Source organism: Cyanistes caeruleus, chromosome 3 (genome assembly GCF_971803275.1).
Source record: "Cyanistes caeruleus chromosome 3, bCyaCae1.hap1.1, whole genome shotgun sequence".
In the NCBI taxonomy this organism is placed as follows: Eukaryota; Metazoa; Chordata; class Aves; order Passeriformes; family Paridae; genus Cyanistes; species Cyanistes caeruleus.
The window spans coordinates 84489601-84513559 of record NC_141703.1 but is presented as its reverse complement, the minus strand read 5'-3'; the positions used below and the strand labels follow the sequence as shown (position 1 = coordinate 84513559).

At 39.3% G+C, this 23959-nt stretch overlaps 1 protein-coding gene across 5 annotated transcripts in view; it reads right to left on the bottom strand.

Moving 5' to 3' along the window:
* TENM4 (teneurin transmembrane protein 4) overlaps nucleotides 1-23959 on the bottom strand; it is a 1355518-nt gene that overhangs the window by 199462 nt on the left and 1132097 nt on the right. For 3 of the 5 annotated variants that reach the window (XM_086882312.1, XM_086882314.1, XM_086882313.1), the window contains 3 exons: nucleotides 7323-7575; nucleotides 2351-2449; nucleotides 42-277 (listed from right to left, as the gene is read on the bottom strand). In XM_086882312.1, the coding sequence (XP_086738438.1) occupies nucleotides 42-277; nucleotides 2351-2449; nucleotides 7323-7575 (588 nt within the window). The remainder of the gene's footprint in view (nucleotides 1-41; nucleotides 278-2350; nucleotides 2450-7322; nucleotides 7576-23959) is intronic. The other 2 variants (XM_086882315.1, XM_086882316.1) reach the window with 1 other exon arrangement.

Genomic DNA, 23959 nt, shown 5'->3' with positions numbered 1-23959 from the left:
AATAAAACAAAAAGAAGGAAAACAAACAGCAACAAGCTTACCTATGAAATAGGCCAGCAGGATCACCAGCGTGACTGAGATGACAATGGCACTCAGAGCAGCACATTTCCAGTTACAGTACTTATAGGGTTTCTTCAGGTTAAAGGCAGGCCTAGAAAAGGTACTTCTGGGAAGGGGCCTAGGGGGAGGTGAGTACACAGTGCTGGACGTCAGGGGATATCCCGGCGACGTTGTACAAAAAAGGGGAGAAGTGCCTCCAGGTTTGAACAGGAAGTGCCTGAGGGAAGAAAGACCAACAGCAAGTGACTCTTCACACAAATCGATGCTTAGGGAGACGTGGGGTGGGAGAATGGCGACTGTTGCCAGGACGAGGAAAGCAGCTCCACACAATGCTGGCTACGGACATGGACGGCATGCACAAAAGAGAAGAATAAAAATCAAAGGCAAGTCACACAGAGTAAAAGAAAACAAAATCAAACAAAAAAAAAATAAAAATCACAGTGCCAACAATGCCACAGAGAACTCTTCAAGGGCAGGAGTCCCCTCTGTGGAAGAGCTGGCGTTAGAGTGAGATGAAAACCCCAAGCACAGCTACGACAGACTGGTGGCACGGGCAGAACTGGGAGCCTGCTCGCACTCCCACAGAAATGCCCTACGGAGGCTGAAGAGGTCAGATTAAAGAAGGGAGGGCGTTTATCAATTTATTGATCACTGCATGAGAGCGTTTTTTGTGTGGCATTGGTGAATGGAGATGGGGAAAAAGAGCTTAAGCCATTCCATAGCACCCAAATTGTCACAGAGGGGAATATTCACACTGTCCCCATCCAGCAAATTTAAATGTCAGACAATGGCACAGCTAAAAGCATCAAAGTCCTGTGTATTGCCAGTGGGGAGAGGCACCTGCTTCCACAGAGCAGTCCAGAGGACCTTGGATTGAAGCCTACCTTTAAAAAAGTGTGAATTACTGTCAAAGGCAACAGCATTTCCTGTCCAGTGACACATTGGGAGGCACCGTATTTTGCCCATTATGACAAATGCAGCCTGAGAGCCAGCCTGTGAGCACCTTGTGTGAGACTCATGGAAGTCAGCATGAAAATAACACACTGAAGCCCATGAGTTTCTGAAATGAAATGTCCCAATGGAATTTCTGTCCACAGGAATACTAAATGAAAAATCTGATTTTGGTGGGACATCATGCTGTAAAAGGCATTCAAATTCTGGGAATGAAACCTGGGAAATGGAGTGGACTAGTCTACCACCATGCTTCTGTAAAACAAAAACGCAGCTTATGAGGACTGAGAAACAGTCCCAATGCCCTTTGCACATTCTGCCACGGCTTATGGGGCCAGATTTGCAGCCAGAGTAAATGCAATCAGCATGGATTCATGGGAGTCAGTCAAGCTAATACCAGATGAAGAGGTGACTCTATTTTCCCCATGAAGTTACTTGTGCTCACTGGGGGAAACGTCACATGCGGAAACATCACAGTGCAGAAAAGCCACCAATTCATGAAGTAAAATGAAACACATAATTATCCAAAATAGGTGTGTGTAATACTACAGCCATGGTTCTCTTGGTACTCTAAGCATGACTGCTGAGCATTAGAGAAAGATCCTTTATTTCTACTAATGCTCTACATAAAAATAAAAATAATAATAAAAAAATACAATAAGTCAGATACTATCCTGTTTTTGAAAAGTATTTATTTAGATAGAGATGTATCTGTTCTGAGCAAAGAGGCACCTGCAGTCTTCAAGCACACCAATATGCCCTTGTGTGAATGATGGCTACCAAATTATGAGCTGCCAATACAAGAGTCAAGTTTTGGCACCATGTATTAAGTTAAAAGTCCATTATAACTGAAAAGTTAGGTGATCAAAATTTGTGTAAAGATGCCAGACTGGGTGGTTAAGTCAAACTCCAAGGCTTGGCTTACATACACCACTAGTACTCACTTGTCAGATAAGGTATGTGGAAGACATCGGTTTAACAATGAAGTATCGGGCTCTCAGCACAATAGAAGTTTCAGATTTTTATGAAAATTAAATTAATTTTAGTTAATATGGGAGTTGAAATTGCTGTAGGTGCTTCTTACAAATTAAATTACTTTCAAAACAATAAGGGGATAAAAAGCAAACGGCATGCAGTGGTTCACAATCATATTAATGAGTTTTCCATCAATATGTACAGGACACAATGCTCCAAGCCCCAGAAATTAATTTCTTAAAGCCATATTGGAAGAGATCAGCAATGGCGTTGCCCTTAAACATCACTGATACGACCAAATGCTTTCATGCAAGGATCATAATGACTGTACAGTAAACAGGAAGACCACATAAGTGTCACATACCCATCATTGTAAGCACCGTCATGTCGGGAGGAGGTGAGAATGTCCATCTCAATGAGGTTGTCCTGCAATGTCTCTAGGAATGTCTGCTTTGCTATGTTTCTACATACATATGGAAACATGAATGAAGCCAGTGAGTCATGCATATATGAAGTGTGATCTTATAAACCACAATGGTTATAGTGCAGTTGTGTATGGAATTAGAATGATGAACCATATATTTATATGTATAAGATGCTACACATATACATATATAGCTTTAAAAATGTTCACTTCTTTATATATACACTATATATATGCATATACACACATATAAGCACACACGCCCATGTGCATGTATCGAAAAAGTTGATGTCTTTGTTCATTGCACATTGTTTATTGCCAGTGACACACAAAACCTTCCAAACTCCTGGACCCAAAGAACCAGATTTCAGTCCAGCCCAGCTGTAACCTGGTTAGACTCCTGCATCTGTGTTATTTTAACTCGGAAAAGGCACAGCACAGTATCTATATCCCACTGTGGCAAGAACCTTGGTAGCATTCTTGCATCTAACTTTCTCATGGATTTTCAGAAAAAATCTGCCACTCTTTTACCTTTTGGATTTGAAAACTTTTTAGTTTCCAGTTTGATTAATTTATTTTCTTCTGTGGAATAAATAACTCACTATATAGGGTAAAATGTAAATTTTCAAAATGTAAATTTTGCTCAATATGAATATTCCAAATGCAAGTCTGTTGGTGATAAGCAGATAGAAGCTAGAAACAGGTTAAGCTGTAACCCAAATTCCAACACCAGAGTATTGGATATAATCTGGATAATACAGGCAATAAGCAAGATACTTAGGGCCTGTACATGCAAATGCTTGGGACTGACCCTGCACACAGCAGCAACATTTTGTAGTTTTTGTCCTTCCGGCATGTTCTTTTATGAGTCACATTTTGACCTATAAATGCTAAATTGTTTTGTACTTTTTGAGGAGAATAGCAGGAACATAAAGAATTAACTCAGAGACACAGCTGGGAACAAACTGTGTCTTTCTCACCTTTGGGCTTGTTTCTCAAGACCTGGAAAAAGAACATTCTTCCCATGTTTTTTAAAACAAAATACAGTTCTGATTTTGCCCATGTCTGTTTTCAGCATCAAAACTGAATCTAAGCCTGAAAGTGAATAAACCCCCTGGCAAAAACTAGTAAAAGAAACATAACAGCACTGTGGCACTTTATCACTTATGCAGGATTAAGAGCCTAGAGGGTGTAAGTGACATGAACTCAAACAAGAATCCCTGTCAAAGAAACTGGATTCAGGTGACATGATAAACCTAGAGAAACCAGCCCTGTCACATTATACAAACCTTGATACTGTTTCTTCTAAAATGTTCTCAAACCTCATTTGCATTTCTACTTCCTCCTCTTCCTGCTGCTAATGCCAGCACTTGTTTAGCTCAGCTCCCTGCTTTTGCAGGCCTTTGGGCTGCTTTGACAGAACAGACCTACTCCTTGATCTGAATGAAAGTGAAGTGACTCCTATTCATAGCTTTGGAGTAAAGTGGATCAACATGCATGAGCTGTGTGCCATACCACTTGAGACATCAATCCATCCCCAAGTGTTTGCAGCTTCCTCACATTCCCTGGGAATGCAGGAAAGATTGGATGTTGAGTTCAATGCAAAAAGAAGCAGCATATGTGCATGCACGGAGCATTTAATGGATAAGAGGCAAGGCACCTAGCAATGCACCAATCAATCAATAAAAGTTCATTGGTAGATAAAATCCATGTCAAATTGGTTCTGTGGATTTCAGTTGTGGATTGTCAATGAAACAGAAGAGGGGAGGGTTACATAATCTCATAATGTATGCATTTGTAACAGAGAGGTCGCTGGGTCACCTGAGGGACTGATGTGTGACTGTCCTCCTCATGGAAAGCTCACAGAGTCTGCTCCCTTGGAGACTACCTGTAAACTGCTGGATACTTACAAAACACTTTCCTTTCTCATTAGCAGTAGTGGTGGCAGAAATCTGACCATACATGATTACCATGTGAAATTTCCTCGGAGTGGAAGTCTCCTGAAAACTGTTGGTTTGTCGACTAAACATCCATTTAGTTGGCATATATTTGCTCCCACAAGGTCAAATGTAAAGGAACAGAAAGGAGGCCACAGAAGAAAGAAGACTGAAGAATAAATATGGGGGGAACTCACTTACCTGTCAGGAGTGCCTGCTGAGCAAAGATCTTCTCATCACAACCTTGATAATATATGGCTTTTAAAGCAACAAAAAAGGGAGCAGACAGGAAAAGAAAGAGGAGAAAGGAGAAACAGAGAAAAGGGAGTAAAGGGAAACTAATGAAAACGAGGGAGAGAAGAGGAGGGGCTCTTCCTCTTGCAATATACAAAATTCTCAGATATGCTTATCCTGTCAGCTGTATATTTGCGCTGCACCTCTCTGCTTGCCCTTGCATTATGATTTGGACACTTCCAGGCAGTGACAAACCAGTCTGAATTCCCGGTTCTGAAAACTGCCTGGAGTCCATGGCAGTCAAAATCAAGCCACTTCAAACTCTGGTTAAATTCTGTAACTGCAGGCACATTCCACAGCTTGTGACAATCCCTGTTTAAAAGATGTTCTCTCTCTCTTGACTAATATGGGATTAAAAGAAACCAATGGCAATATAATTCCATTTTCAACATGAGATTACTATACTCTCCTAACTTCAGAAGCCTTTACTCCTGAATTAATGTCTCTTGGCCAGGATTTATATTTCTACATATTGGACGTTTTATTCTCTTAGGTGATGTTCTTTTTGTTTGGTTCTAAAAATCTTTGCAGTGGAGAAGATGGGGAAGATCAGTCTCATGAAAGAGGCTGAATTGAGCATCCAAGTTTGCTAAACAGCAAAGCCTGTTCTTAAACCTAAAGCTTGGTCTTTTATGTCTACACAATTCCCACTGAAGGAAATGGAAGATCTCTGTGTGAAGGAAGAGCTGACTGTCAGTGGAGATTAGTCACAGATATACTGATCATCTATGCAGCTCAGCCTTCTCTCTTTATGGCACTATTATAACACATTTTATTTTCTTAATGTTGTATAAGTGAAGGAACAGTCAGTAGTGTTCATTTGCTGTTGGCACAAAATTACATATTTTCCAACATGCTTGTTGTCAAAAGGAACACTGGGAAAAATTACACCATTTCAATCAGTGTGTCAAAAGCCTCACCATCAGTCTTGAAATGTCCTGTTTTCTACCAAATTAATAAAATGTTTAGACAGAGGACCAGGTACAAATGTGACTGATCTGTGATGCTAGAGTGAAATCATCAAATGATGCAGAAAGAGCTCTTCATGCAGATGGACCTCCAACTGCCAGTCTGATTAACAGCAATAATGTGACCAATCCAACCTGCAGCAAGAGCAGTCTGCTTCAGATCTTGAAAAATTTTCATCCACAGTAATTTCACAGAGAAGAAATGAGGACAGCCTTTAAGGTTTTGCACTACTGAAATAGTGTATCATCTCTTCTACAAAGAATTCACCACCTGGCTAGGAAAAGGCACAGGGCTTCCTTCAAAATTATAGAGGATTATCACAAAAGATCTGCAGGAGTAGGGCCTAAGTATTTTTTAATGTAATTTTAATAAGAAGCATCACATAAAACTCAAAGCTTTGGTATTTGTGCTTGAGAATTACTAACACAATATAATTACTGAAACTGTTGCCAAATCATACTTGCATTACTTGCTTATAATTTTGTCTTAATCCTTTGGATCCAGCTTCTTAGTTGAGTCTTTTTAATCAAGAAGTCACAGAGAAATTAATTATCTTTAAATATCACAAAATGTGATATTGAGGTTGTTTTGGAAGTTTCAGAGGGCCAGCAGATATAGCTCATTCTCAAAAAGATGTGCTCATTTTTCTTAGCAGAAGCTGGCAAAACTGGGTACAATTTGTCCCATGATACAGCTACAGCTGCTGCTCTCAATGGGATTCCTACAGACAGTGATGTGACAAATTTGGGCTCTGTCTCATTTTCAGTTATTATATGATTTTTTGCAATCTAAAATCTTGTTGGTTTGAGAAGGTTAGACAAAGGAAGAACAAAGACAGTTGAGCAAGTGCACCATGTTTTAGGCTTGGAAGACTTCTCTGCAGACTGAAAATACATCGTGTATGGGAGCTAACGACTTCAGCATCCCCGGTGGCTGCCCGGTGCAAAGGAAATGGTGAAGAAAAACCTCTGGAGTAAGCAACTGGGACCGTAAATAGATGCACTCATCCCCAGATAGGAGGACTAAGGTGAAGGGAGTGTGAGAGCTCTCTTTTCCAGAACCTACACAGAACCTGAACAAAGCTATGAACTAGAATGACTTGGTACACCCTTGTCACAGCCTTCAGGCATTGCATAGGTGGAAAAGAATTTGAGAGCTAAACAGAAAGACCATTAAATGACTGATGCTGGGCTATCCAGTGTTTCCTGCTTGCTGGAGCAATGTTGAAAAAGGCAGAGCTGACCTTTCTTCATTAGGTGAAACAAGATCAACATTTCTTGAATTATGTACTACAAAAGTACTCCTTGATGAGGCACAGCTACAGGGCTAAATCTTTTCAATATACTGACTTTTAAAATAGGATATTGATTTATCCTACCACATAGGAAGAAAAGACATTAAAGGAAAATAAAAGGAAGAAAACCAAGAACATTTTAATCTATGATCCTGATTCCAATTTTAAATGAGGAAAATAACCTTATGAGCAGCTGTTAAAGACAACATTTTTAGTTTATGAAAGAAGAGCAATTTCCTCTTCTCCTAGTCCAAATAAAAAGACACGAGGAATAATAAATACAACGCAAAATGCATAAGTCAAACACCAGTTCACAAACTAGGTGGCTGGCTATGCAGATGTGTGTATTTTCCATAACATCCTGAGCAGACACAGTCAGAACACTGCAAGTGCTAAAGAAAGTAAGAAAGTGACCTACCTTGTCTCCAGTGGGATGTTACTGTTGAGTAACCAGTTGTCCTGAGCATGGGCTGGCTCTTGAGTAGTGGCTGGTTGTTCTCCAGAGAGAGAGTGGTCTGTAGGAGCTGGGCTGGGGTTGCTGCGTGGAGTGAAGTTCCCTCTGTTCAGGGAATTGATGGAAGCCGCGTGATGCTGATTTGGGGTGTGAGCATGGGATATTGGAGGTGGTGGAGTTCGAAGTCTTGAATGATTTTGAATATTTGGAGGATGATCTAAAATGTAAGTAAAATATTTTTAAGGTTCATGATTTGAGTAGTTCCATACTGTGCTCATTTATGTGCAGACAGGCTGGGGTGAAGGCTGGCGTGCCACACATCCTAAATGAAACTCAAAAGGGTAACACAGCCTTGTTCCATATGTTCTAGTGACACAGCATTGATCTCTGAACTAGATGGAAAAATAGTTCAGTCTCATGCACAAAAGGTATGAAAGTTTAAAGCACTGCAGAAAGGCTGTCCTGACAGCCAAGTTAACTTCAATGAACAACTGCAGGTTGCAAACTGCAATCTATCTGTGGCACTGATTTGTGATAAAGCATGAAAAATACAACCAGTCTGGATAGATAACAGGTTAGAGCCAGTTTATGATGGATATACAGCTCCCAGAGAAGTTTGTTCTGTCTGTTTTGTCCAAGGACTTTCAATAGTTAAGTCAACAAGAAGACTGAGAATACATTTAATCATAGACTGGGTTTAGGGAAAGCCTAAAAGCATGTCAGGGTTATACAATTTAACAAAATCCAATAGTTTGTACTATTAGAAATGTACTCAAACTGAGTAAAAAATGCATGTGGCATAAAATCTGAGGTGTCAAGAAAATGAAACAACTTACAGTAAAGAAAGATGTAAAGATCAGTGATATGGCTACTTTGAGCAAAACCCAAAGTATTTCTTAGCCAAGAGACTGAGGAAGACAAATATCTAGGAAAGATGAAACTAGTGCTGCTTATATCTGTATTTTTACTTTTTTTAGGTAATCATAAAGCGTTTTTTAAATTTTTTTTTGAAATGAAGAAAACTAAAGTATTTTATGAAACTGGATGTAGATTGATAGTTCAGCACAGCATATGAGAAACAGGACACATATATCTCTCTGCTTTTAGTGGGCTCATGCTCAAAAGTCATTAATACTGTGCACTGGAACAGATTGCCCAGAGGTCATGGAGTCTCCCTCACTGGAGATATTTGAGAACTGCCTGGATAAAATCGTGTGCAATGTGCTCTGGGATGATCCTGCTGGAGCAGGAAGTTTGGACCAGGTGACCCACTACGGTCTGTTCCAACCTCACCCATTCTGTGATTCTGTAATACACAATACTTTTGTGATGCCTTATCTGAAAAGAATGCCTATCCTATCAATCTAATACTTACTTGACTTCTGTATCATGAGACATTAACACCCATTTATTCTCTAATTAGAGACCTCAGAACTGAACAAACTGTATATACTTGTAAATTACAATGAATGGTATCAGATCTTTAATGATATTTTTGAAATTTGGATTAGGACTTGGATTTAGTAGAGCAACAGCAAAAGCATTCACAGCATCTCTGTAGCTTCTCAGATGGTTAAACACATTAGATAAAATATGGAGATGTGTGAGGGGCATCCTGCCCCTCCTCACCCTGTGTTGATGCATACTGCCTCATCATTAACTATGGCTGGTATGCCAGAACCTTATGGTGCTTGAGGTGGTCTAGCACAAAAAAAATGTTAATTACAGGAGTGCCATTATTCTGACTGAACATATATTTACCTCTGGGTTTGTCAGGTTAAACATGCAAACAGGTGTATGTATTCCACAGGGAGAACTGAGTGGTTTTAGGGTCCCAATCCATTTTACCCTGAACCCCCAGAATGGTCAGACACATGCCTACTGATCTCTCTATTTTATGTCAGTACAACAGAAAACAGGAAGCTCAAAAAGATGTCTACACTGGTCATCTACATTTGGACAGACAGACAGACTTTTCATGGGAATCTAAGGAACAATAAAAAATCTGACTTAACAAAGATCAACCAAACTTAAAAAAGCCCTATAATGCCAATAATATTGGCCTCTGACTTTCACATCAGCCAGCAAATTAAAGGGAAGAGCAATGAGCATAGGCAAGAAATATCAGAACTAAACCAGGTCTGACATCAACTCTGCAACACAATGTGAATTGAAGCGTCCAACCATTCTTGGACTGGATGTTACTGGGGACTGTTTAGTTGAAGTCCTGACTATTGAGGCAATAAAAACAACAGTGAAGGAATTCAACTCCTGGTTTAGTTTAATTAATAACTCTTCTCCTACTCAACAGACAGGAATCAAGATAGGAACAGTGGATTAAATCCAATTGAGGGAGATGAACTCATATAGAGGGTTTCCAACCTTTAGGGCTGTCTGTCTATCACCATACAATAAGAAAACTTAATTCAGCTCAGAGAAAATGACTTGTTTATTCAGGAGAAACATACCAGAGGTTTCCAAGACCAGCTATTCAAGTTTTCAGCATAGCTCATGCCTGAGATGAATATTCCGCAATCTACAAAGGAGCTAAATGGGTGGATCTTGGAATAAGCAATAGGCCTGTGAAGTTCTGCTATTGGCTGACTTTTCCTTCTGGAGGCACCATTTTCACATTGTGAGTCAGAGCCTATTTTCAAAGATCTGTTATGTAAATTCCAATTTACACCATATTATTACAGACACATTGCAGATGCTATTATGGATAATGCTTTTGAATCAAGTAAAAATGTGTTATTTTCATTCTCTGTTTTCATATCCTCCGTGATTTCTTTGCTAAGTAAAGACAGCACATCTATCTTACTCTGCTCTATGTGATTTTTCACAGGATTTTATAGCTTGCATTTCATTTTTTCTGACATTTAGGTGGCTTTTCCTTCCAGAATGTTTTTTATTTCATTCATACAGAAATTCTGAACACTTATGTCATACCTGAGCACTATGGAATTTAATATACCTTGACTAGAATTAGTAATTATTTCCCTTGCCTTATGATACTTTTTTTACAACTGTCTTCTTCTCAAATTAAGGAGCATTAGAAATAAGGTATAGACAAAAGCACAAGCCAGGAAATCTTCCTATTGAAAGTTACTGCAGCTGTTCAGGATTTTCTATATGCAAAAAAAACCTGCTAAGGTTCTTACTCTCTGCTGTGACCAAACCTCCTGGGGGGTTTGCAATGGATCATGAATGCCAAACTAAGAAAAGAAAGCAACAACAACACCACCAAAACCCCCCCAACAACAACAACAACAAATATTCCTTGATTTCCTAAAATGTCAACTGTCCCATTATTTGAATGTGCTTGTAAGTGTTCAAGGACAGGCTGAATGGGGCTTTGATCAACCCAGTCTAGTAAAAGTTGTCCCTGTCCACGGCAGGGGGTTGGAGCTAAAGGGTCTTTAAGGTTCCTCCCAACCCAAACCTGTGATTCTATGATTATTAACTAGACCCACAATGTTTGAGTGATACAAATGGTGTGGCTGTATTTCCCCACAGGCAGGAGAACTTAATGCTGGCTGAAGCAGCTCTCTTACATCATGTACGTGCGTAAGTCTTACAGAGCGGGAAGATGCTGCATCATCCATTGTCTATTATATAGAATTTAATTTTTACAGAATTGTATTTTTATAGATCCCACCGTGTAGGTGGGATACAGGAGAAGTTTGATACAGCTCCCTAAATCTATCAGCAAGCCTTTACTGGGACAACAGCACCACAGGAATTCAGAAGACTTTATAGAAGAGCAGGTCACCGTGGCCAATGCACAAATTGTACAAGATTCCCCAAGACCTTTCTTAACCAAGTATAAGATAGCTAAATGTGACTATCTGTAAGTTATCTTTGTTTACTCCAAAAGAGAGAATTTTCAACATTTTTCTTCTTGCAATTTTCCTCTTTGGTTTCTAAAAAGACACAGACTTTATCATTCCCTCTCTGCTTGTTGTTAGAATGAAAAACTTGACATAAGCTACTCAGAGGGACCAGCTGAGCTAACAAAATACCAAGGAATAAAACATACACCTTGTAAAACACCTCTCCCCCCATCCATCCAAATTTCTAATAGTCTCAGAGTCAAGTAAAACAGTTTAAGGGTTGATTTGTGCCTTGAAGGGAGAACAGAAGAAACCTGTCAATAGCAAAGGACTCTCATACTCAAGTTCTGGTCTTAGACACCAGGTGCCAATGAAAGAGCATCCCAGAGATAAAGTTCAACATTTCTAGAAGACAGGCTGGCAACTGTGGAAGTCTAAATAGCCAGAACTTAACAAGCTCCTCATAAGCTTCATTTTCTCTAATGGGTATCCAAAGTGTATCTAACGTGTGTATTCAAATGTAAAGAAAATCTGAATGCAAAAAAAACAGATAGAAATCAAGCTGCTTTTATGTTGGGTTTTTTTGTGCAATTTTTTTACTTGTTTTCTAACATTAAAATGTCATTGAGAAACACTGGCTTGGTAACCACAGATAAGGCAGAGCTGAAAATTAATACAGTTAATGAAGCTTGTACTTGGTACATATTAGAGAGCCTTGACAGAAGGCTGTGAATGAAGAGCTGAATAAATGTGAACCATAAAAAATTACCAATGAGGAGCTAGTATGACAAAATTTCAATAAAAGGTCTGAACCTCATGTTCCTTTTCTCTCCCTTAATCTTTAATGAGTAGCACTGTTTTGAAATTAGTCTATGTAACAATTACACTTTCTGATTCATTAGGTTTTGGGATTGTGTTCAGGGTAAATGGGCTAACCTCTGAGTGAAAAATACATTCTCATTTTTTTTCCAGCTTATTCTGTTCCTCCACACATTTGTCATTTGTACGTCTGCTCACATTCAGACAGACTGATGCCTAACTGGTGTCTGGATTAGGTACCGGAAATATTTCTCTTTACTCACTGTATATATTGCCAGGTGGAATGAATCACTCCCTGCTCCCTTGAACTTTAACTCCACAGTAGCTGTGATGACGAACTTGCTAGTCTAACTTTGGGCAATTGTGCTTGCGGCCACTAACAAGGAAAAACACCCCCAGCCCCTATCCTGCCACTCCTCGCAGAGGAAACAATTTTTTTAAAACGACGTACTCTGCATTTGATTGACAGAACAGCAAAGAACCTTGCTTCAGCTACAGGACCCACTTCAATCTGCTGCAGATGTACACTCACTGCACTTGCACCAGCCAGCTGAAATCACCTTCACAGAGCTCCCCATCCTGTTGGGTGCCACTGGGTATGGGTGCTGGGGCGCTTCTCTCCTGAATTTGATGAAGTACTGAAGATCAGGTGGACTAGAAAAAACTCAACTGTGTCTTTTCCATCACCTTTGTAGGGGGCACAGGGAGTTTGCCATTCAAAGTGAAACTGCTTGCCAGAAACAGGTTCCCTATCGGACACATGCTAAGCCAATGATGATGTCTCCAAAATGAAAAGTGAGCAGAATTTTTAACCCCCAATTTGTCAGATAATGGAAAAATATTAAGAGGAAAATCAAAGTGGGAGGAGCTGCCTGCTTGGAGGGTACCTTAGTGGCTTTAGCCACAGCCACGATGAATTGCAGACCCAGTTTTTCTTCTATCTGCAGACAATCCAGTGGAATGTACAACATCTAGACTGAGCTGAAGCAGTGTGCAAAGGTACCTCTTTTGTATCAAGCTGGTCCATCCCATGGCTGGCACAGATATTCTGCAAGCTGAAGGAGAATTTCCTCCTTCAAGGAGAAATGTCAAGGAATGTCTGACAATAGCGTCTGTCTCCACGGAACAGCGGAGTGAGGAAGCCATAACACAGGAGGGTGAAAAGAGATGGAGTGAAATAGGTCACACAGAAGTCAGATGATTTATCTGAGCAGAGATAAAGTGTTTTCAGAAGTGTTTTCTCTCACAAACACTTAAAAACTAGAATCAGCGTTACAACCTGAGTGACTGTATCTCTTCTTAAGACGTAATTCAGTAATCCACTGAATTTCACTTAAGACTAGCTTCTCCTACTATCAAGTGGAGTGTTTTCAACAGACTGTGAAACACATCTTTTCTAGTAGAAACATCTTGTGTCCCTGGTTTTCAAAATGACACTGAAACATAAAAGGAAAGCCAAGTGCTGATGTATAATCTCCATTAAGTAGCAAAACAACAATAGGACAGCTACCTCGATGCTTTTTCTTCTGTTTTATTTTAAGTAACAGAATAATAGGGAGCTGCTGTTCCACTAAGGACTCTCACCAGAGAAAAGCACAGTCCTCGTCATCCAGTTAGAATCATCAGTGTCTGTGTCCTGGTTTTAGAGAGTATTCTGGTTCAGAGTCTTTTTTAAGCTGAACTCCTTGAATTTCAATCTTCACAGCCTTGTATCTCACCCATACTTTATGGTTCCATGTGCATAATCACACAACCAGCTGTGAATGACTAAAGCCTAAAGAAGACTCTTCCTATGCAGCTTTGGTAGAATCTTTTGTTCAGAGAAGTCCACAAACATTGGAAACTACTTACTAGAAGAACATCAGCTATACAGATGTAAACAGTTTTTGGTATCCCTCTAAATGAGCAACTTTGACATTGAATTTGCAATAGTATGTGCTACATAAAGTGAGCACCAAAAAAAGCTGCAGAATATAAAACCTGCAGTGTATTTTCATGACAACACTACTCAGTCCCCTATTAATGTCACCAGACACTGTCCATAGCTATTTTAGATATTGCTAGTAAAGCTACATGTATCAGGACCAGTGCAGACAGACTTTGTAATTATCAAAATCTAAACTTGACTTCCAGCAGTATATCATGTGTAAAAAAGACAATAATTCTTCATCTCACAAATTGACCATAACAAGTAGCAAGTGTAAATGGGGGACCTCAAAATCAGGCAGCAGATAAAACGGCACTTTATTACTTACTGACAAGATGAGACTTTATACACTTAATTCTGAAACATTACAGGTCATGGCTGTACTTAAGAAACTTCTTTTGTTTAGATCAATTACATCAAAAATTAGGCCCATTTAGATGCTATCTGTGCATGTGTAAGACGAGTTGAAACTCCTCTTCAGCTGCACAGATCAACACTTCACTGGCTTTTCTGTTTATAGGAAACCATGGGTGCACCAAATCAAGTCCAGAAAGGCCATCTCCTCTGTATTTTGTTCATCAAATGTGTGCATTACATGCAAACTTTCCTCTCAAGTGCCAAAGTGCCTTTGCAAAAGCAAGATATTGACTTCTGGGTTTGAAATCAATTTTTTGTTTGATGCTGGGCTGTCAAGCTTTGCCTGTACACAGTCAGCAGGAGCTCTGGGTGGTTGTTTTTTCATCAGTATGTATCTGACTGGATTGAATGCCCTACAAGTAATGGTTTTAAAAAGGTCCAGGTCACCATCAAAGGATGATATGCAGACTTTTAACTCATGATGTTCGTTACTCAATAAAAGGGAGTCACAATCTAATAAAATCAAGGCAGAGTATTACTGTTTAGCCTCTGACAGTTTATGAAGAATCATTGTCTTTAGCACACAGGAGAGTGGAAAAAAACCCAGAGTATGTGGCAGACTGTAAATTCAAAGAACATGTAAGTTGTGAAATAATTTATGGGAAACACAGAAAAATAGCTTCTACAGTGCCCAGCTAAGCAAATTTTCCTGCAGCCCTGGAGACTAAATTTTCTGCTGGACTTACTGTAAAGGAACATCTTTAACTACTCTGATCCCACACACTGGAGGCAATAGTAGCCTTTGAAGTCTCAAGCTGTTAAACTTCTGGCCTTTCTGGTCTAAGCATATAAACAAACAAATAAACAATGTTTCATTAGAGCTCCTTGCCTCTCAGAAATGCCCCAAACATAAAATCTGACCATGAGCCTCACCACTCAGGTGAGATGCTGCAGTCAGCCACACTGTGCTCTCAGTCCCTTAGGTCAGGGTTTTCATGTTTGGAAACCCATAACTGCTACTCTTCTAATTTTCATGAGGATGCTCAAGTGAGTTTGCTGTGCCATTCTGACAGCACTGATGGCTCCTGTAAGCTCCCTTTCAGCTAAATGACTGAGGATAACCCACCTGCACTGCATGTTACCAGTGGTACAGCAACTTAATGTGAGGCAAGAAAATCCACTGGCCTGGAGTGAAGGATGGCACATCCATGCTCTGATTTTGAGTTGCTACAAATTATGCTCATTGAATGTCTCTAAACCTTCAAAACCTACCTCCTGAAGAACTGGGATTCTGGATCTTTCTCTTTTCTAAGTAAGAGATGTACAAAGTCAGCACGTCTGAAGCTATGTGCCTTTTTTGAAGTGTTAGGTGAATTAAATTCCTCATGTTTCCATATTGCATATGAGCCCTAAAGCTCATTTGTAGTCACCCATGATATCCCAGCAGCTGTGGTTTAGCCAACTATGCCACTTAGATGATTGCTAATCTCCTGTCCGAAGCGTCCAACTTGCACAGACTTGGCAAAAGCAGCTGGGTGCCATCCCTCATGCATAAAAGGAGTGGAGAAATGGAAAAAAATTCTGATTTTCTGTCCCCTCCACTGCACATTTAAGAAACACAACTGTTATTACACCTAAGATTGTTCTTGAAAGGAATGTAGTGCATTTCTTTGATGTCTGCAGTTCACTGACTTGAGGCACCAAGAAAATCTTTGATACAGTTTCTCTCCATACATTCTCCCCTGTGTCTGTTTTATGTTTTTATGATCCTTTCATACAGTAATATATGGAGAAATATACATATTATAGAATATATATATATATATTTATTTGAAACAGATAACCACCCAGTTCATCCTTGTCCAAACCAGACATGATTACCTGTATAGTTACACAAACAAATTTATGAATTGTTTGTGTAAAGCAGCTCCTGAAACAAAAGTACTTTAGCAAAATGTGCCTCTGGCTGCTGTAATAACAAATAAACTCAGGATTTTGCCAGTACAGCTCTCAGATATTGTTGGTTTTTTTTGTTTTTTCATATACCTGTATTAGAAAAAGCTTTGAAATATAGACCTGATCTTTGTCCATTTCTCCATAAAAATAAAATGAACAAACAGTCTCTATTTTGCTTACTCCCTTCAAAAATCTTATCTAAACTGCAGTGCTGTTGTGACTTAGCTGTACACAAACAGACAGAACTGACAGATCCCCAGCTCCATCAGCAAAGCTGACTGTTAATAGCAGCTGTGGAAATAGCCTGGTTTATGTATTTTTTACAATGTTGTTAGCCATGAAAATCCAGAGCCCATCCTTTTGCAAATATGAAGCACACAAGTTCTGTGCAGTTTGACCATGTGTCAGGACCAGGTATGTGGTCACAGTGATCAGGGTGAAAGATTAATATCCTGCAAAAAAACTTTTACAAATTTGCTGTATTCAGTATTAACTTGCAAGCTTTGGATCTGGATTCCTACCTCAAATGGCACGTAAATCCCAGAGCCACCAGGGAGCTGCATGGCACAAACATCTAAGGTAGGGTTTTGTCCCTTTCTTTTTCATTTATATGTTACACAGGCTTGTGAATGACTAAGCCTCTGGAAACACACAATTCCATTATTTCACAGCAAAGTGCTTATGGAATGCAATATGATGTGATCCAGCACAATGCTAACAAGCACTAATGATTCTAATTACTCAGTCTTGAGAAAGAAATGGGGAGATTTCGTGTTGGCAGCAACTGAAATAAACTAATTCAAGTCTTTGCTGGCAAATAAGAGATTTTTTTCATGACTTTGGATCAACTTCTTTGCATGCTGCCCCCCAGATGCTACCAAACAGAGGCACTGCACAGTACAGAACTAGTTCTTCAGTTTTTCCTTTGTTACCCACTCTTGCTCCCATCCTCTTTTTAATTCTTTTTCCTGCCTTTAAAGTTTTAACAAAGAAAATTCTATTAAACATCTCCAAAGCACAACATAGACTGGGGACTCCATCTGACAGCTGTGACTGACTTGATGTCTGTCACAGGGCTTAATACCTACATCCCCTCCCCCATCCATCACATAGACAAAGCTGACTGACTTCTTTTGGTGAAAACCATGGGTGCGGATCAGTGTAAAATCTCTCTGCACAGGTGGAAAACCTTACTCCCTTTGGCACAGGAATCTGATTTGTGAGAGCTGGGCTCCATGACCTTTCCCTTCAGGTTCTATTTGACATTCTTGGAAGCACTATGGCAGATGGCTGTACTCCAAATAATTCTGAAACAGACATAAAACTTTTATATTTTTATTAACACTTGAAGAGGCCACTAAAAGAAAATCAAAACTATGAATCTGTCAAGACACCCCTCAGCAATGCTGCACTTTGTTCACAAAAGCACCATGCTGGAATGGCAATGTAGCTTATCCAGCATGTATGGTTTTCTGACTATTCATAATGCCTCCAACCCTAAAAATCTCAGTACTAATTGATACAGACCCTTTGACAACATGTTTGAGAGGAAATATTCATGATGAGTCTCATATATCGCTATTTTTTTTTTAACTTTTACAGTTTATGTCATAAACCTGTAGCAGTTAAATTATATCAACAAAACTATAAACACATTACACCTATTAATAGATGATAAACACATTTATACATGTTCTGATGATAATTTTTCACCCTAATATTCTGAATGTACCTTGTATATCTCTCTGCCTTGTTACAGCTAGGCAAATGTGTATGAATGTATACTGTGCTACAGATACAGAAAAAACATATTATAGCTAAAAGATTTTGATCTTTTCTTAATTCCTCCTCTTAGCTTTTGTTTCCCTTCCATGAGTTATTGCCTTTACTGGCAGTGATGATTGCTGCCCTTCAACTTTCATCTTGGAGAATAGGCTAATTTAAAATGAATACATGAAAAGGCATCTGGTAGAACAAAAAGACTTCCCTAGCTTTTCTACAAAAAAAGAACCATCAAAATTATTATTTATAATCCTAGTGCTTATTCTGGTTTTCTTCAGCGCAGGGGAAACAGAGAAAAGCCAGGTTACCAGTCTATTCAGCAGTTACTGTCATGTGCACAAGGCAGAAAATGTTTGAGAAAGGCACATCTATTTCTGCAAGTCATTCTTCATTGTCACAAACCTATAAACTGTCTACATGTGAAACCATCACTGGATTATTACTGCTATCTCTACATATGCCAAGGGAAAGATTTTCAGGTGCCCTAACAGAAGTAGGTTATGTGCTGCTATTACCACCACTCAGTGATATCTGCAGCCTTGAAAAATTCACCAGAAATTTTTTTAAATCAATAATAATTTAAAATTAGCAATATTAGTGCAGATCCCATAGCCAAATGCTTAGGTTGTTTAATAATGTTCTTTGGAAATACAAAGTCCTAGCACTGTCTGAAGTCTGATATTAGCTGGAGATTCCCTTAGCATGTGGCAGTTCAAGAGAGTGACAGTGCACTCAGATAACGCTTTGGTGCAAAGCACGCGACTTTAAAGCGCAGATTATCACGAAATACGAGTTTTGTAAGGTTCTTTTCATTACTTCCTGTAAGTGCTCTTGACATTCTTTGAAGCAGTTTAGGAGAGCTTCCCAGGGAAAATGTCAAAATAAAGTAATAACTTTCTTATAATACTGTTCAACAAATGTGAGCATGGCAAGGTTTAGAAAAGATCAGTGGCTTATGAAGATGGTGCAAACATGCACACATCTCTATGTTATCGAGGGCTTTGGTGTGATCAAAACAATAAACAATTTCATATATGCACTGTCAGAGAAATAGAACAACTGTTCAGCATAAAAGGGGATTTTTTTATGACTTCCAAGTATCCTGACAATATACATTTCAGCTATATATGAAACTTCGTTTCAAATATTGCTAGTTATTCTCTGAGCAAAACAATTTATACCAGCTTCGTGCTGGAAACATTTGCTATAAAATTTATACCCCTTCTATCTCTTTTTAAACAGAAAAATTTGAGTTCAGAATGCAGTTGTATTAAAATACTGCCTTGGTCTTTTAGGGATAATCTTGTTAAAGTTAGTCTGCCACCGGCACCAACATGGCTCCAGGACGGTGACAGAATTTTTTTGTTTAATTAAATAGATGATAATGAGTATATATTTTATTCTGTAATTCATGAATTACATGTGATAAAGAGGGTTTATTTTTGTTCCCTTCAAAGTCCCAGAAACTCCTCATCCCTCAAGATGAATGATGTAGGGATTGGAATGGACCCATCACAAACCACAAGTTGTAAATTAAACAGTGGGATGAATAACTGGCAACAGGGCTTTACAAATGCTAACAGAACACATCCTGTTCAGTCTACTGTGAGGGAACTTCTTCCAAAAATACATTTCTGAAGCAGAAGTAAAATTACTTAATAACATGATTTAAATTAATAATGACTGGATATTTTAAACTTTCAGACTTAAATTTCACTGAATTTGTTTATGCATAGAACTTTGCATAGCTCATTTTTAAGCTACAGCATTTCACATATTTACCAGATTGACATCAAAATTACAGGAAAGAATCATTTAACTCATCATTGGATGGTCACCACACCTGTCGAAGAACAAGACAGCTACTACATTAAGAATGAAGCCTTGACTCCACTGAAAACAACTGTCAAAATCTTGAAGACTTCAGTAAGGTTGGACTTCTACAACTCATTTTCTGAAAAAAATACCTTAATACTTGAGGGCAACTTTAATAGTGGAAACCAGGCAAGGCTTTTTTCAGTTCCAGTAATCAAACCATGACAGGCACAGATCAGTGTCTGCTGTTATGAATCCAGCAGCCTACTTCCCTGCCAGCATAGCCATTTGGGAAGAAACATGTAGAAACTCCCACAGAGATCCTTGATCTGCCCTTGATCTGCAGCAAAACTCCTGTATTGTCAATACTCGCCTTGATCTGCAACGTAACTCTTGATGTCAGCAGCAGTTTTGTGCACAGTGTGGGCAGTATCTGGCTCCTAATGAAAATTTTAGACTCTGGAGATGCATTGAGATTAATCAGCATTTGAAGCCTCACTGAAGAAAAACAAATGAGCAAGGTTTGTGGATATAGTGAGCGAGGAAAATGCAACTGCAGCCAGAAAGTAGCCAGAAAATTTACAAATTAAGCCAGAGAAGAAGAGCAAGAGTAAGGCAGGGAAACATTAGCCCTGAAGAAGGATCACTGATGGACCAGATTGTTTTCATCCCTTCTACAACTTTTCTTCTAAAATATCAACTTTCATCTGGACCATCCCTGGTCTTCCCCCATCAGACAAATCTGTAATTCACAATCTCTGCTAAGCTATCCTTAAAACCAGATCTCATAAGCCATATACGCCAGGAGGGTTGGATGCAGCTGCTCAAATTTCCTTGCACCTCTCTCCTATCCAGTCCAATCTGTATCTGCTGGAAGATTCACAGGCAAAGCACCAGACTGCTCCCCAAAGTGAACCCACAGACCCAACCAACTCTGTTGGGATCTTCAGGGCCAAGAGGTGGCCTGACCCCATAGAAAAATTCTGAGCAGCAGGGAATGTAGACTCCATTTCTTTAAAATCACAGCTGTAATGTTGACAGTTATGAACCTCCCAAGCTTCTGTGTAACTACACAGTGTTTATTGGAGGAGTAAAGTGATAGTCTCCCTGTTTGGAACATGGTGCTTTTAAAATAATCTATCTGGCATACAGTGGGAACCAGAAACACAAATAGTAATTTTTATTGCATAGCAACTTTCACCCTGGATTTTTACAGTAATTTACAGCATTAATTAGTTAAGAGCATCTGATAACAGGACTCCATATTAGATGATTATGGCTATAATTAGAGGTATTGAATGATGAAGGGATCAGAGCTCAATTTGTACATGAAAATAGTGAACTCTGAAGTAATGAAAACAAAGTTGAGCACAAAGATTTGTGACTAAGCACACATGACCGTATGTATTTCATTTCTCAATCCTGCTTCCATCTAGGAATTTGTATGTTTTGGCTGCCCTGCTGGCTGCTGACAAAAGGAATGGGCATTGGTATAATTCTCCTTATCTTTCCTTTCACAAAGGTGTCAATTTTCACAAAACTTGTAGGAATTTGGTATTTTTGAAACCTCTGCTCCTCATTAAGCAGCCAAAACTTGTCAACAGCTTAAAAATATAGGTATTAAGGAGTCAGGCAGATAGGCAACACAGTTATTTAGACCTTTTTTCCTTAGGAAATAGTTAAAAATTAAGGTGATTGCTTTGGGGGTACAAATACAGATTGTATAGTGAATTACAAAACAATCTTTAACAAGCCAAACAAAATTATTACTTTTCCTTAGTCACACATATGCAGATGATCTTCCTTACATAAAAGGCTGCCTCCATCTTGAAGAGGTCAAGAACATTCTGGTCTAGGGGAAAGCGTGCCTGCCCATGGCAGGGGAGCTGGAGCTCAATGATCTTTAAGGTTTCTACAAATCCAAACCATCGTGCAATTCTATGATTTATGGTGAGAAAAATAAAGTAGTGACAATCATCTTTTTGTCTTGCAGGAAACTCCTTTTTTTAGGAATCAGGATAAAAGCTCCAGTGAAGTGAGGCATCATCCAAATGTCATTCAGTGCAGAAAGAGCCTTCTTTTTTTAGCTCCCTAATCCACAGAAAGACAGCATCCACCTTATGATGAGGGACTTGTCCAATGAAGTGGACTCCTCACAATAATAAAAGGTGTCAAAATTGTGGATGACACACTAGGAGTCATCTAAACTGCAGGAATGTGTCTATATGTCTGCTACAGTCACCCAAGTTTTCAGTAACTCTACACTTCACAGTCCAGTGGCAATCAATAGATTCTGAAAATTTTCCTTTATTAAAAGTTCGCATCCCACCACGGGTAATTAGCTGTTCAGAATTTAAGGGTGGAAGATTAATAACACTTGTACCCAAAGAGAAACTTGATAACTTCCTCTCCAGGAGCATCCTCCCTTGGAGACCAATATCTCTAGCAAATCAAGCAGTGATCCATGAACAAGTATCGACAGTGTTTCTACCTTTGGCTGACTTGGAGTTGCTGATAAATACTTTGCTGACTCCAAAGGGGTTTGTAGCTGTGAAGCACACCAAACCAGCAGGTATGAAAGCAAAAGGAAGACTCTGGTTGGCATGGAATAACATTGTGGCTCAAACCGCTGATCTGAAGAGGAAGGCAGCTGTTTGAGCTGTGGAAGGTTGTCCAGAAACTCAGCACCTGGCACAATGAAGGGAGCAGAGTGGTTTTCTGCTGGAAAATTAGCAAAGACTCCATCTTGGTAGCGATCTGAACAGCCTTTGATAAGGTTTCATCTGTTGTACATTTGTGACGCAGAAATGCAGAGTGTTTCAAGTGGTGGTGTGCAAGTGTACAGGCTGCCTGACTGACCTGGTGGCAACTACACTCACCTGGACAAGAGAGATGGCTTCTGAGGGGTCAGTGCCACAACAGCTGGTGTCTGGTGTGGGGTGCAATGCCACACTGGTATCTGCTACTCAGATCTCAGCGCCAGGAACAACTGTGGTTTAGCTCTGAGCCAGGGTCAGAGTTATGACAGTGTGATTCCTCACAGATCTAACAAAAACACAGCTTGAACCACAGATACCTTTGATCAGCAGCAAGAAGGAAAATTGTGCTTCTTTACACAGAAAAATCCCGGGGGGGGCACTTAGGTTGTTTTTTATTCCTGTAGCTGTGAAGGCTTCTCTGTACATGTACACACCACCTTCTTATGCTTTTCCTTAAGCATATGACCGTGGAATTTCTGAAGACCTGCCCAGATACTGCTCTGATACAATTTATAGAGACAACACTCTAAGCTGGACAAGATACAACTGGAAGGAAGATTCCAGCAAGATGTAAAAAGGGAGGAAAATGAAGTGGGTGGAGCTCCCAAAACTGCCAGGCATCCTGCACAAAGTATTCTAAACCAGTAAGAGTGCACAAAACCATTAGATAAAATCTGGGCCAAACTGTTTAAGGTATTATTGGTCAAGCATTTGCATCTACAGCAACACCCAGAGAAGATGTAGGGCTTGTTTCTTTATCTTTCATTTCAAGTGCTGATTTATTCTGTGTATTCCCACTAGCTCAAGTTTATGAAACAAATAACCTGACTGGTGGAGAAGTTTAAACACATGGAGTAGTCATGCTCTCATCTTTTGGCATACTATTTCCTTTTTCTAATTTATGTTACTAAACTTGTCAAGAAAATAAGACTCTCTTGGCAAATCAGAATGAATGCAAAGGAGCAATCAACAACATATACAGTTCACAAATCTTTATACCTAGCCTCCCAGGGACTAGAAGCACATTCAGGTTTAGACAGAATATCCCCACTGATTTACACCTATAAATATATTTAATAAACTCAGTAAAAACATGAAGTGTGAAGTAAGCACTTCATCAAAAGCCTATTTTGGTTTTCAACAAATAAGAAAATTAAAACTCCTGCTGCCCACATGAGTCTGTATGTCTGGATCTTTGTTCATAGATAAAATTATTCATGGCATATTAGAGCTTGTCAGTCTGTTTAACTAGAAAAAAAAAGATGTATCTGTCCTAGGGGAGATCTAAACAACTTCATTATGAAAGCTGTGAGGGAGTCACAACACATTAGGAAGAACAAACGCAGTCTGCAG